The sequence below is a fragment of the Gallinula chloropus genome, assembly GCF_964237585.1.
Source record: "Gallinula chloropus genome assembly, chromosome: 1".
NCBI classification, from domain to species: Eukaryota; Metazoa; Chordata; class Aves; order Gruiformes; family Rallidae; genus Gallinula; species Gallinula chloropus.
Window position 1 is genome coordinate 203,663,824 of NC_140085.1, and position 14,579 is coordinate 203,678,402.

At 36.8% G+C, this 14,579-nt stretch overlaps 1 protein-coding gene across 1 annotated transcript in view; it reads left to right on the top strand.

Annotated features, from left to right (window-relative positions):
- DYNC2H1 (dynein cytoplasmic 2 heavy chain 1) overlaps positions 1-14,579 on the top strand; it is a gene marked incomplete at its 5' end in the record, with an annotated part of 161,593 nt that overhangs the window by 25,545 nt on the left and 121,469 nt on the right. Inside the window, 15 exons of the mRNA XM_084274663.1 lie at positions 1,701-1,851; positions 2,733-2,935; positions 3,340-3,522; positions 3,728-3,910; positions 4,059-4,282; positions 5,016-5,131; positions 6,846-7,045; positions 7,635-7,899; positions 8,457-8,664; positions 9,026-9,155; positions 9,625-9,780; positions 10,787-11,046; positions 11,684-11,930; positions 12,616-12,767; positions 13,141-13,285. Coding sequence (XP_084130789.1) covers positions 1,701-1,851; positions 2,733-2,935; positions 3,340-3,522; positions 3,728-3,910; positions 4,059-4,282; positions 5,016-5,131; positions 6,846-7,045; positions 7,635-7,899; positions 8,457-8,664; positions 9,026-9,155; positions 9,625-9,780; positions 10,787-11,046; positions 11,684-11,930; positions 12,616-12,767; positions 13,141-13,285 — 2,823 coding nt within the window. The remainder of the gene's footprint in view (positions 1-1,700; positions 1,852-2,732; positions 2,936-3,339; positions 3,523-3,727; positions 3,911-4,058; positions 4,283-5,015; positions 5,132-6,845; positions 7,046-7,634; positions 7,900-8,456; positions 8,665-9,025; positions 9,156-9,624; positions 9,781-10,786; positions 11,047-11,683; positions 11,931-12,615; positions 12,768-13,140; positions 13,286-14,579) is intronic.

Here is a 14,579-nt window from a genome sequence, read left to right on the forward strand (position 1 = left end):
AAATACAATTTCTAAGCTTAGCTGTGTGAGCAGAGTAACGAACATGTAATGTGATTTTGACCAGTAGCAGAGTGAATTATACAGAATCACAAAATGGTTGTAGTGGGAAGGGACCTTTAGAGCTCATCTGGTCCAACTTCCCTGCTCAAGCAGGGCCACCTATAGTTGGTTTGCCCAGGACCATGTCCAGACAGCTTGTGATTGTCTCCAGGATTGGAGGCTCCACCACTTCCCTGGGCAACCTGTTCCAGTACTTAGTCACTCTCACACTAAAAAGTGTTTCCTAATGGTCAGACAGAGCCTCCTGTGTTGCAGTTTGTGCCCGTTGCCTCTGGGCCTGGCACTGGGCACCAGTGAAAAGAGCCTGGCTCTGTCTTCATTGCACTGTCCCTTCAGGTATTTATAGAAATTGATAAGATTCCAGTGAGCCTTCTCTTCCCTGGGAAAAACAGTCACAGCTCTCAGCCTTTCCTTGTAGGAGAGATGCTTCAGTTTCTTTTTAATCTGACAGTGATCAGTAAAGCAGCTTTCCTCCTCTATTGCTTTGAGAAGGTTGTCATCCATGGGCTGCAGGAAGTTTCTGGATTGCTTATGTCCTGCTGTGTTGCCCCTCCAGCAGGTGGTAGAAGTCCTCTATGAGGGTCTGTGAATATTAAGCCTGCTCCTGTCTGTCTGTAGAGGGCCTTATCTACTTGTTCTTTCTGGTACACCCAGTATAAAGTCACCTTGACCTGTCCTCTCATTAATCCTAACATAAAAGCTCTTAGCTGGCTCCTTACCCATCTGCAGACAGAGCTCCTCATTTTCCTATCCTTTCTAATGAACCGCATCCCTCCTTCGCAACACTCCACCCAAGATCTTGATCCCCAAGATTATAACCCAGCAGCTGCACTCAGATCTCTAATTCATCATGTTTATTCCCCATACTCCATGCATTAGTGTACAGGCATTTAAGGATACGCCCCAGCGTGTTGAGTTTCTAAAGAGAGTTTGGCGGATTTGTCTGTATTTGTGCCTTGTAGGCACCTGCTGATATAGAAGTGCTGGGGGTGACCCCACTTCAGCCCCATTTTATTGGTTTTTGTGATCCCTTACTGTTGCATCACCCAGTGCCCTTTGTTCAGCGATCCTGTCTGTCACTCCCTCACAGGACTGTTGTTACTCTCTCTGCCCCCGGAATGTAGTTACCGTTACAAATCTTCAGACTGGCATAACTGCTGGAATATTTTTGGTACAGATCTTCCCAGTTCCCAGTTGGATCGAACCTTCATAGCTCAGACAGTAATTAGAACATAAATGGAGTGTTAGAAACTGGAATGCAAAATGCCATATTAGCGGATCAGTGACGCAAAAAGTCGGAATTGCTCTTAAGCCTGTTAAATAGGGGCTCAGCATGCCTACAGTATGGTACTTTCCATCTGACATATCATTAAATGGGAAAAGATACTTCACACATGCTGTAGAACAGCTAAGGGGCTTGCAGTATTCAATTATGTTGTAAGTTTTTGCTAAGTTTTGTCAGGTTTTAAGAGGGCTGTATTTGTTCTTAGAGCATATCAAATGCATGGCTTTGTTCAAAAATGATACAGTGAAGTATTTTAAATATCAGACATAAGACAAAATCAGAAGTGAATGGAAAAACTTTCTTTCTTTATGTCTTCTGTATTTATAAAATGTAATTTGAACTTTCTCTTCCAAAGATTCTTTCCTTGGCAGAACAAATTCAGTTCACTGAAGATGTTGAAAGTGCTATCAAAGACCATACTCTGCAGCAATTAGAATCAGAACTCATGGCTAAACTGGAACATTATACTAGCATCGATACTAGTATAGAAGATACTGGAAGTACAGGTATAAATATGACAATTAATATATAATTTTTTACAGTGATTATGTAGTTGTATAGTATTTGACATTCTGTTTATCTAAACAGAACATTTTATATATCTGTCTCTGTCTGAGTTCGTGAAGTTGCTGATTGTTCTGACTCTCATTGTCGAAATAGGTTAGAATAATTTTGGTTTGAGTGCTTATTCTGTCTTGACCAGAAGGGGAGCTTTGGATGACTGCCCCAGATATAAAATTCTATAGTGTAGGTGGGGTGAGATGGCTCTTACCCTGAACATATAAAAAGGATTCAATTTGACATGTAGTTAACAATCTTCCACCACATTTGTATGGTGGCTCACTGTATTAAATTCTAGTTCAAAATTTATGATCTGTTAACATCTGATATATTAAGAATAGGATTCGTGCCACCCACCTTCATCAGTCTGTAAAGTGGTTCTTTATCTAAGGTCTTTTCCTGTGGTCTTGCTGTATCCATTAGAGAATTATCAGAAGTTACAGTACTGTTCCTTCCATCTATTGTGCAATTAAGTAACTGTTGATTTTGGATAATAGGAGTGATCTCAAAGTGAGTTGCCTATTATGCCCACGTACTTTGGTTTTATTCCCATCAGTGAATGGTATAGGAGCACACCAATTGGATTTCTTTCAAATGAAACTAAATTAAACTTGTAAGTTCTCTGAGTACAGTTAATGCACCCAACCTGGTAATTCCATATCACCCTAATTAGAGTAAAATCTCTGTACTGGTATAGTATGGTTTTCAGATCTACAGCAGAGCAATTAACAGATTGTGACACAGTAATTACTGAGGCTGGCATAGCTGTAAACACTCCTGGAATGCGATTTTTAAAAACATTTTTATTTTTTTTATTTATTTGCAGAATCAGGAATCCTTGAGCTAAAGCTTAAAGCTCTGATTCTTGATATCATTCATAACATTGATGTGGTAAAGCAGTTGAATCAAGCTCAGGTTCACAGTGTTGAAGACTGGGCTTGGAAAAAGCAGCTGAGATTTTATATGAAAGACCAAAAATGTTACGTGCAGATGGTAGATGCCGAACTCCAATATACTTACGAATATCAGGTGTGGTATTTTTAATTTTTACCTGGTGTCTTTTATATATGTGTCAAATACTTTGTCATTTCACATATGGTGCTGGTTGCATCCTAATTGTTGCCATTTTTTCAGCTTTGTTTGGTTCTTAGCATGCTGTTTCATGGAAAATACTAAAAGATAGGGAAATAATTTTCATTCTTGATATTGATGGGGTAATTGTAAGTTGCGTTTGAACCTTTTTCTGTTTTCTAAAAATATTTCCAAAATGCTTTGACATTTGATATATAATCAGGAAAACTTCGTAACTGTAAACAAATTCATATACTTAATGAGACAGTTGTGTTCTATTTTGAAATTAATGTCTTATGAATGAAATTACTTCATCAACAATTTATGTCTACCAATCAATACAATTTGTTTTGTTTCTGCAGGGCAATTCCCCTAAGCTTGTTTATACACCTTTGACAGATAAGTGTTACCTGACTCTTACTCAGGCTATGAAGATGGGCCTTGGGGGAAATCCCTATGGTCCAGCTGGAACTGGAAAGACAGAATCAGTAAAGGCCTTAGGTGGACTTCTTGGAAGACAAGTATTAGTCTTTAATTGTGATGAGGTGAATATAGTTCTGTATCATTTATAAATGGATATTTATGCCCATACTTCATAAAGCAATATTATATTCTAGAAACATTTTTGATAATTTGTCAGTTTCCATTAGAAATTTGAGGATATTTCCAATGACATTTTTAATGGGTGGGTGGAAAGTCTCATTATTTCCTTGTTATTTGAATTTTGATAGTATTCTTTCTAATTTTAAGGGCATTGATGTGAAGTCGATGGGACGCATATTTGTGGGCTTAGTGAAGTGTGGTGCCTGGGGCTGTTTTGATGAATTTAATAGGCTTGAGGAAGCTGTTTTGTCTGCAGTATCCATGCAGATTCAGACAATTCAACATGCATTGAAGATGCATAGTCCTGTATGTGAGATGCTTGGCAAAAAGGTACAGTAAAACTTACTTATTTTCTTCTTGTAACAATAATCTACAAACAGCTGGGTCAGACTTAAAAACTGACTCCTGTAACTAAGCATAGTCTAACATGCGTTTCTCAATATGGCTATGCAGAATTAAAATGGTCTTCTAATGATAGGTTGAAATGGATCATAATTCTGGAATTTTTATCACCCTGAATCCTGCTGGAAAAGGTTATGGAGGAAGACAAAAACTGCCTGATAACCTCAAACAACTTTTCAGACCAGTTGCTATGACTCATCCAGACAATGAACTCATTGCAGAAGTGATTTTATATTCAGAAGGCTTTAAGGATGCCAAAATACTTGGTAGAAAATTAGTGGCTATTTTTAATCTAGCAAGGTAAACTTTTTTTTTTCTTTTCTTTCTTTTTCCTTAGTCAGTCTTCCCTCTTTTTTTAAAATAAATTTTAGTATTGATCTTTTGTGGTTATCTCACTGCTATCTTGTTTCTTATCATGCCAGAGTATGACTGTAGGGGTACTATCTACATATGCTCTCTGTTAATTTACTATAATATTTTATGACTTGGATATTGCAGAAAGTATGTCTCAGAAACAAAACTGGACATAAAACCACAGGTTTGGAGTCATATAGTACTTTTAAATCTGCATGGTATACCACGTGAATCTTTGTAGAAACTAATTTAACTTATAAAATAAAAATATTGCAATATATTGTGAGGTTCAGATATGACTGGAATACAGTTATAATTTCAAGGTAGCAAAGTACTGCTCATTGTTATGCTCACTAAATGTGCATGTGAACTTACAAATATTGACAAGCATTGTGTACAATTCAGACTCTTGAAATTGATGAAATGCAAGTGACTATTTGGTTATAAGTGACCATCCTAGAGAGAACAAAGTTCACAGGTTTTAGTTAGTGCTGTTAGGGACAATAATAAATACATCAGATGTTGAACGCAGTCCTGAAAATTTCAGAGTATCATTGCTTATGTCTTTGAAATTCATTGTCAGTTTCTCTTTTGCCCAAAACCATATTAAGAGCAGATTCATTCACCAAACAAAGATTTTAGGTGCTGTCACCTATAACATTGTTGTTTTTAAATTTAGGGAGCTTCTGACACCACAGCAACACTATGATTGGGGTTTACGAGCATTGAAGACTGTTTTGAGAGGCTGTGGCAGTCTTCTTCATCAGCTGAAGAAAAGTGAAGCAAAACAAGAAAGTAAGGTTGACCATGCCAAACGTTTGATTATTTAGGATATTTTACAGATATTATTCAATGCAGCTTTCTTGTTCACTGAAGTTTGAGAAGCTGTGGCTTGGATCTGGTGACAATTTAAAAAAGCAAAAAATATCTCTGAAAGCTCTTCATTAAGAGCTCACAAAAGACTTGTCATATTCTAGATTGAGTCTGGGATGAATGAGCTTTTTTGCACCTTCAGGACACAACTACTGATTCTTGGTTTTTTTTTTTAAACAGCACATGTCTGAAAGTTTTGTAAACTAAGGCTGATTCTAAAAACTTGACATAACAAATGGCCTGACAACTTTAAAAAAAATTAATTGACTTCTGCTAGAGAAGAATTACCAGCAGTGGGTTTTAGGGCACATTCCTGTCACTGTTCCTTGCTATGACATTTTAGCTTTGTGTTTAGATATGTGAAAATGGCTGAAATCTGTTTGGTCCAATTTAAAATAGAGTTTTCAGTAGCCCTGCAAAAAGCCTTGAGCTTATGATTTAAACCCAGACATTTTCATTTGGGTTTTTGTTGTTGTTTATTTGGTTGTTTGGTTTGTTTCAGTTTTCATCTCTTAGTTTGAGAAGCTTAAGATATGGCCAACAACTCTGGTTTTCTGTTTCTTTACGTGTGCTTATATGGGCATGTCAGAATGTTGGTCATAAATGTTGCTTAATTAATGTTGCTTAAATGTTCATAAATGTTGCTTAAATTTTGTATTACTCCATTTAGTAAAGCAGTTCGACCTTTCTAAATCGAGTTCCTCCATGCCAGCCAGCATTTTTCCTTTTAACTGGTTATTGTGCTATTTAGAAAATCTGCCTGTAGAAGCGCTGGCATTTAAGATAATGTTCAGGATGAAAAACCTTTAAAAATTTTCTAAATTCTAGAAGGGTTTACTAGTCCTTAACCTCTGGAACATTTGGGAAAAAGCTGCAGGAAAAAAAGGAAGGTAGGGAATGAGCACTTTCTTTCACTTGTGTTGAATTTGGGCTATAGTGTATTCTGGTTTGGGGAAATCAGACATTCAGGAGGGCAGAAACATAGGGTGATTTTCACCAGAGCTTCTTAGTCCTGCTCTCTGAAAATTTATGGGTTTTGCATGAGAAAGTAATTTGATTAAAATGCGAAAACCTAGACATGAGAGCCCTGTGCTTTTCCCATCATGGGTATCTTTTTTTTGTGGCAGAATAAAACATTTTAGTGGCTGTTTTCAATCTGGTCCTAAAACACTTAGATTTCCATGGTACTTCAGATTCAAGAGGAGTTGTGAAGAGTGCTTACTTCTGGAATATTCATAGTTAATTAGTACCTAAGAGATGTGACTTCAAACTGACTCTGGCAGAGTAAGGTTTAGAACCCAGGTCCTTAATTTCTTTCATGAGTGTTTTAGCAAGTAAGCTATCATGCACTGCTACTCTGAGTCCCACTTTAATCATTAGGCTATGAGGTACTACGTGGCCAGTGTTGTAACCATCTCATATCTGTTTAGAATACATTTGTGAGTGTAAATCATGCTTACAGTAAGGCATTCATCTAACTTCCGAGTAGTACATAAACTGGATTGTAATCTGTGCTGTGATTCCACCTTCAATGTTTTAGCAGTGTGGGCTCAAGTGCTGATATATTCCAAGGGGGACAAAACCCAAAACCAACAAACAGGTTAAAATGGTCTGTCTTTTTTGCTTTTATTTCCAGTTAATGAGAGTCACATAGTGGTTCAAGCTCTGCGACTTAATACCATGTCAAAGCTTACGTTTGCAGACTGCGCACGTTTTGATGCACTGGTTAAAGATGTATTTCCTGGCATTGACTTTAAAGAGGTGGAGTATGCTGAGTTAACTACAGCTTTACAACAAGTCTTTGAAGAAGCAAATTTGGAAATTATAAGCACCCAGGTAAACATCAACTACAATATGGGTAACTCTGAATTAGAATTGAAAAATACTACATTAAACTCATTGCTGTTTACTTTTGAAAGCTTTCATTAAAAAGTGAGAATAACTGATAATTTAGATTCTGTTTACATGTACATAAAAATATAGAGGTGTGTGTTTGAAGCATAGTAGATCAGTTGTGTAATGGAAAGAAAAATAGTGCAAGGAAAATTAAGATGTGAACATGTGACACAGTTCTTTGTTCAAGCCAGATGCAAATGCTGATGAATGTTTTGGACAGGTAAAGAATTAAATATGTGAAATCTGGCTTTATCAAGCAGTTCTGTGTCTCATTTATTCAAGGGCTGGATGAAATTTTGTGACTAAAGGTTCATTAATTTTTCTGTAAAAGTATGCCCAAAGAGTACTGATATTTTTATATTAGTAATTTAGTGAAATGTGTCTTGATATTCTTTAGTATCATAATTTTAATTACCTCTGCAAATATCTATTGTTTAAAGAAATAAAATTATATAAACCAAGTGACAAACAGTTAAAAAGAACATGATTGATTTAGCTTTACATAGCCATTACCTCTTTTATTATTTAGATCAAGAAGGCTTTGGAATTATATGAACAACTACGTCAGAGAATGGGTGTAGTTATTGTAGGTCCAAGCGGTGGAGGTAAATCGACACTTTGGCGGATGTTAAAGACAGCACTTGGTAAAACTGGAAAAGTAGTGAAGCAATACACCATGAATCCCAAAGCTATGCCTCGGCATCAGTTGCTAGGCCATATTGACATGGATACCAGGGAATGGTCTGATGGTGTGCTTACACATAGCGCTCGACAAGTAGTACGAGAACCCCGAGGTATGTTTGTGAAGGATTTAGACATCATTATGCTTACATTTCTGAAATAGTTTATTTTCAATTACATTTTTATGTCATAGAGTCCCAGACTGGGTTGGGTTGGAAGGGACCTTAAAGACTATCCAGTTGCAACCCCTCTGCAGGGACACTTTCCACTAGACCAAGTTGCCCAAAGCCCTATCCAACCTGGTCTTGAAAATTTCCAGGGAGAGGAAATCTACAAATTATCTGGCCATTCTGTGCCAGTTCCTCACCACCCACACAGGGAAGAATTGTTTTCTAATTAAAATATTATGGTATTATTTATGGATAGCATAAGGTAAGAAAAACTTTTGGTGAATATCATATTCAAGAACACTGATACATATTTGTCAAATTTTGTGATAAGAAAGCAAAAACACACAGCAGAAGGTAAAGCATGTAAGGAATATCTTCATAAAGCTTATATTTAAGTTATAATGAGGAAAAAGTATTAAATAATGTTAAAATAGTGGTAGGTAATATTCTTTAGCGTGCTTTTATCTGGTTTGATATTTTTTTTTTGTGCCTGGAAATAGATATTACTTCATGGATAATATGTGATGGTGATATTGATCCTGAATGGATTGAATCTTTGAATTCCGTTTTGGATGACAATAGACTGTTGACTATGCCCAGCGGAGAAAGAATTCAGTTTGGCTCAAATGTCAACTTCATATTTGAAACACACGATCTTAGCTGTGCCTCTCCTGCTACAATATCTCGAATGGGAATGATCTTTCTGAGGTAAGTCACAGGACTATTAACCACTTCTAAAGTAAACAAATAAACTTAGTTTTATCGAAAGAAATTAAGAGAATTCAATTACTTGCTTACACTTCTAAAGCAAATTACTGGGGAAGTTTTGCTTTGCATTGTATATCCCTTCTGTGCTGTCATGTTATAATCTCTTAACTAATATATCTCAGACTTTTTGAAAGAGACATAGTAGATTTTTTGTTTGTGTGTGACCCTTAGAGAGCCCAAATATATTGGTTAGTAATTCTTGTTAAAGTATTTTCCTGGAATTCTGTTGTTCCTTTTAACCTGCCTCTGTGTAGATGTGGATGCCTTGTACTTGTCTGAATCCTGTTTTGATTTGGCTTAGTGATGAAGATACGGATCTTAATTCTCTGATAAAGTCTTGGCTAAGAAGTCAGCCTGAAGAATGCAGATACAACCTTGAAAATTGGATTGGGGACTATTTTGAAAAGGCTTTGAACTGGGTTATGAAGAAGGTTAGTAACTGAACACTTAATCAGATTTCAGCTTCTGTTAAGGATGATCCGTCTTTCCAGGCTCATACTGAGGAGATCATTCATATTAATTTTTAAATTTTGCTTTCTTAATAGTTATTTTCTTCGTAAGATTAATACCGCCACTGTTCTAGTCAGTTTTCAAAAACTGTTTGCCTAAAGTTGTGAAACATTTAATACAATTTTAACTAACAAAGTGCATGTATTTCTGTGAAACTTAGTATCTGTCTTTAATATTCCATATGGGACCTTTATCAAGGTCAAAAATCTGAAAGATCTGAATGTCTAAGCTAAATAATGGAAAAGTGAAGGAATTGTTTTTCTAGATTTAAGTTATGTTCAATAAGAAAATTTTTGTGGAAATGTCGAACAATGAGTAATAATCTGCCAGCAATACATCACATTTATGTTTAGCAATGTATTGAAATTTACTAAAACTTGCAATTTACAGAATGACTCTGTGGTAGAAACCAGTTTAGTTGGAACTGTGATGAATGGACTGTCTCATCTTCATGGGTGTACTGATCGTGGACAATTTATTATTAACTTGCTGCGTGGTCTTGGTAGCAATCTGAACATGAAATCACGACAAGAATTTGCAAAAGAGGTAATAATTTTTTCAGAAAGTTTATTAAAAAATTGTAAGTATGTGTAGTAGGAATTAGTAATATTCTGTCTTTTAACAATGCAGACCTACAAAAATAGAGTATCTGGTTTGTTTGCAATCTGTGTTGTGTATAGGGAAATAACTGCCAGGTGAAGAGGTGTTTCCTGTATCGCTGAAACGCTGCTGAGTGCATCCATCCCAGCAGTACAGAATAGCCTCTGCCATACTGTTTTATGTGAGGGCTCACTATAGCAGACTCTGTATATGTGTTGTGTATCACATATTTACTTTGTGATATTTTTTTTTTCTGTTGAGAATGCTTCAAATAATAATGTGAGGGCTTTGTTGCACCTCACCAGGGAGGTATTCTTACAGCATTATTTTGAGGTTCTGTGTTGTATGCGCTGAGGAGCAGTTCTTTCTTTATGTAGAGGGCACAAGGACAAGGGAATAGCATTGGAAAATGGGTATACTGGTATGTAGAGTCTATAGAAAACTGTCCTTGAAGATCCTTGGAGATAGTTTTTTCCACAATCACACTTGGATTTTGTGTTGGAGAGAAGGAAGTAATTCCTTCCAAAAGACAGCCTGGCGCTATACAACATATATATGGGGCAGATAGTAAAGATTTACAGGCAGCTTCTGGAATTAGCTGTTGACACATGTGAAGGAGTTACTTCTTTCTTCTGATTATTATCAAGTATGTTGCCTAACGTGAAAGAAAAAGTTTGCATAAAAGTTTTTCTAGATACAGTTTATGTTCTTTATATTATGAAAACTACATGGAAGAGTAATAGGTTACTGTTAGTTAAGGAATTAATCATAAAGCATATGCACAGCATGATAAAAATTTCAGGTGCAGCCCTAAAACGCTCAAATTGAAGAATTAAATGTTTGATTTTACAGAAGTATTCTCTGAACGTTCTTTAGATTATCTTGAAATTGTAGATCTTGTCATTAGGAGTATGGATTTAAAAGAAGATTTTATTATTTTTTTTTTTAAAAGATCTTCAGCTGGGCACAAGAATCTCCTCCAGATCCAAGGAAACCCCTGGACACATATTATGACACTGACACTGGACGGCTAATGCTGTATCAGCTGAAAAAACCTGAAAATCTAACAGCTGATGACTTCAGTAATCTACAGACACTTCCTGTCATCCAAACCCCTGACATGCAGAGAGGTTTAGATTACTTCAGACCTTGGCTAGACTTCACCAATAGGCAGCCATTTCTTCTTGTGGGTCCTGAAGGATGTGGAAAAGGGTAAAAAATATTTCCTATCTTAAGCAAAATACACTCCTAGCTATTTGAAAAACTTTGTAATATTTTGTTACAATGGTTTTATAATGTTACTTTCTGCTAGAATATCACTTACTAATGAAACAAACCTCTGTAGCGTCAAATGGGTAAATTCTTATGCAGATCTTCAGGGAAGGCTCAGGCTGCATTTAAGACAGCTGAATGAAGATTTTAGATATGAAACAAGACTTTTGGAAAACCTGTGCTGTTGTGAAACAACAGCTGAAAGGCACATGAGCTATCTGGTCTCAGAAGGTACTGGATGTCTCTGTGTGGGTAACTGAATTTACCTCATCCTGTTGCCTGTCTTAGGTTGCTTATTTATAAGGGTTGGATCACTATATACAAGATACTTAGACTAGGTATTTGATATGTGTAGCTGTATGCTACACTTCTGAATTTCTTGAATCAAAAATGTTACTGTTTTAAAGGCAAGAATATTTAATTCTACAAACCTCATGCATCATCTACTACATTATTACTACACTGTGAAGTATATGCATTTTAATTCAAAAACTACACAGTATCTTTGGATACACAGTACTTTAATGCAATTATGTATTAATTATGCCTATATGTATGTGCATGTTTGTTTTTGTAGGATGCTGCTTCATTACGCATTTTCTCAACTCCGATCCACTCAGATTGCTACCGTTCACTGCAGCGCACAAACCACTTCTCAGCATCTTCTGCAAAAATTAAGTCAAACTTGCATTGTAATCAGTACAAACACTGGGCGAGTGTACAGGCCAAAGGACTGTGAAAGGCTTGTTCTGTACTTAAAGGATATCAATCTACCCAAACCTGATAAATGGGGAACAAGCACTCTCGTGGCTTTTCTACAGCAGGTAAACAGTTACGTCTGTTATTTATAAACAACCTCTCTCCCACTTTCCTGTAAGACCCCTTGAAGTATTGGTATGCCACAATTAGGTCTTCCTTCTAAGGAGGAGAGTCTTCTCTTCTCCAGGCAAAACAAGCCCAACTCCCTCAGCCTTCACAGGAAAGGTGCTCCAGACCCAGAGTGGTCTCTTCTGGTCTCATTCTAACATCTCTGTCTTTCCTGTACTGGGGACCCCAGAACTGGGCGCAGTACTCCAGGTGGTCTCATCAGAGCAGAGTAGAAGGGCAGAGTCACCTCCATTGACCTGCTGGCTATGCTACTTTTGATGCAGCCCAGGACACAGTTGGCCTTCTGAGCTGCAGTGGGTATAGTCTTCACCAAGGTTGTTATTGCTGTCTCCCAAAAGATCCTGTCAGGAATTCTGTTGATGTGTAGGTTGGTTGAAAACTGGCTGAACAGCCAGGTGCAAAAGGTGGTGATCAGTGGCACAAAGTCCACTTGGAAACTAGTACCTGTTTAATGCCTTCATTAACAATCAGGGCAATTGGGCAGAAAGTTTGTAGCTGACCTCAAACTGGGAGGAGCAGTATACCTCTGGTAATTAAGAAACCATAGTACTGGTATATTTCTCACTCTTTTTGTACGATATTCTATTGGCTTTTTTTTAATGAAATACTTAATTATTAAAGGTTCTTACCTATCAAGGATTTTATGATGAAAATCTTGAATGGGTCGGTTTAGAAAACATTCAAATTGTGGCTTCCATGTCTGCTGGAGGAACATTAGGAAGACACAAGCTTACCTCCAGATTTACTTCTATTGTTCGTCTCTGTGCAATTGAGTAAGTATATGGAAATTAATTTGACTCGCAGCACTCAGATTGAGCCTCTGTTTGTAGGGCCCTTCCTCAATTTTGTCATTACAAAGATATGGCTATTTTAGTCTTTCATCGTTTGTAACAGTTTAGGATCTTCAGACTTGTTGTGGTTTGTAAGTAGTTTGTTTGGTTTTAAGTTTGAACACCTTTACAGATGTATTTAGACAAATTCATTGACTAGCCTATTGCAAAAAAACCATAAGTTTACTTAGCTGCTAGATGGAGTTGCTATTAATTGAAATTTCTTGGTAATCGTGTCTATAACTTTTAATCTTTAATTAAATAACCCGAGAACAGTGATAGTCCATAATGGTCATTTTTTTTTCCCCATTTGTAGCTACCCAGAAAGAGACCAACTGCAAACTATCTATGCTGCCTACTTGGAACCCGTGCTGCAAAAAAATCTAAACAATCACCCTGTTTGGGGTTCTTCACCAAAAATACATCAGCTAGCAGGATCTATGGTTCAAATCTATGAACAGGTATGAAAATTTAATTTCTTTTTTCATAGTGATGGAGAATGCAGATATTTTTAAAGAAAAAAAAGGCATTTGATTTTAACAAGAGAATATAGAAAGCTGTCAGTATTAAAAACCAAGTATATATCTTTTTCATAATGTTGATAGAAATTTTAGAGCAGCTTATTTGCAGAGAATCCTAGGTATTAGAGGCAAACTGATTAAGAGGTAATTGCTCTCGCTTTCCCATAGATCTATTGTATGATTTTGGCGAGTATCTCAGTCCATCTGTGCTTTCAGTTCCTGATTTATAAAAAGTGGGTTGTAGTGTTTTCCTACTTGATTGATGAGGAGACAGTGTACCTCAGAGTCTGTTATGTGCTCAGATGTTATGGATGCTTTTATGAATAGGGAAGAATGATATGAGGATGGAGTCCTTTACATACATCACGGACTATGTATTAAGATTTCACACTGTTAAAACCAGTTGTTTAGACATGCCGAGTTCATTTTATTCTCCCACTTAAAATGAAATCCCATGGACTTCAATCTAGCAAAACATGTAAGCACTTGTTTTTCTTAATCATGCATGTAGCATTACTGGGGTAGGTACTGTTGTGTTGGGATGTAAGGGCTTGTTCCAGGAATGTGCGCACAGAACTGTGAAGCAAAACTGATATTTATCACTGGAAAAGGGGGTATAGTCACTGGCTAGTATGCACCAGGAGTTTCATACGATATTATCAATGTATTCTAAGAAATCCTAAGTGTAAATCTCATTACTCTAGGACCAAATTTCTGAGGAAGGCAGATATTCTTTAAATTAATTTAGAATTCTAAATTTGAATGTTAATCTCTGTGGGGAGAGTTAGAATTTCTGTAAGATCAAAATAAGTCTTTTGTAGTGACTACTAGTGATTTAGATAGTTTCTTACTACATTTTTATATTTACTTTACATGCTATATTTGGTATTGCTTTAGAAAAAGCATGTGTTTTCTCTGATAACACTGCACTAACAGTCCTAGGGGATGGCATTAGATATGATACAGAAGAAATGTTCAGCCACCCGAATGAGGGAATGAGTGCACAGTCAGCAAGTTTGCTGATGACACAAAACTGTGAGGAGTGATCTGGACAGGCTGGAGAGTTGGGTGGGGAGAAATTTAATGGAATACATCAAGGGCAAGTGTAGAGTCTTGTATCTGTGGAAGAACAACCCCATGTATCAGTATAGATTGGGAACAGATCTATTGGAGAGCACCATAGGGGAAAGGGACCTGGGGGTCCTGGTGGACAGACAGCAGGGTGACCATGAGC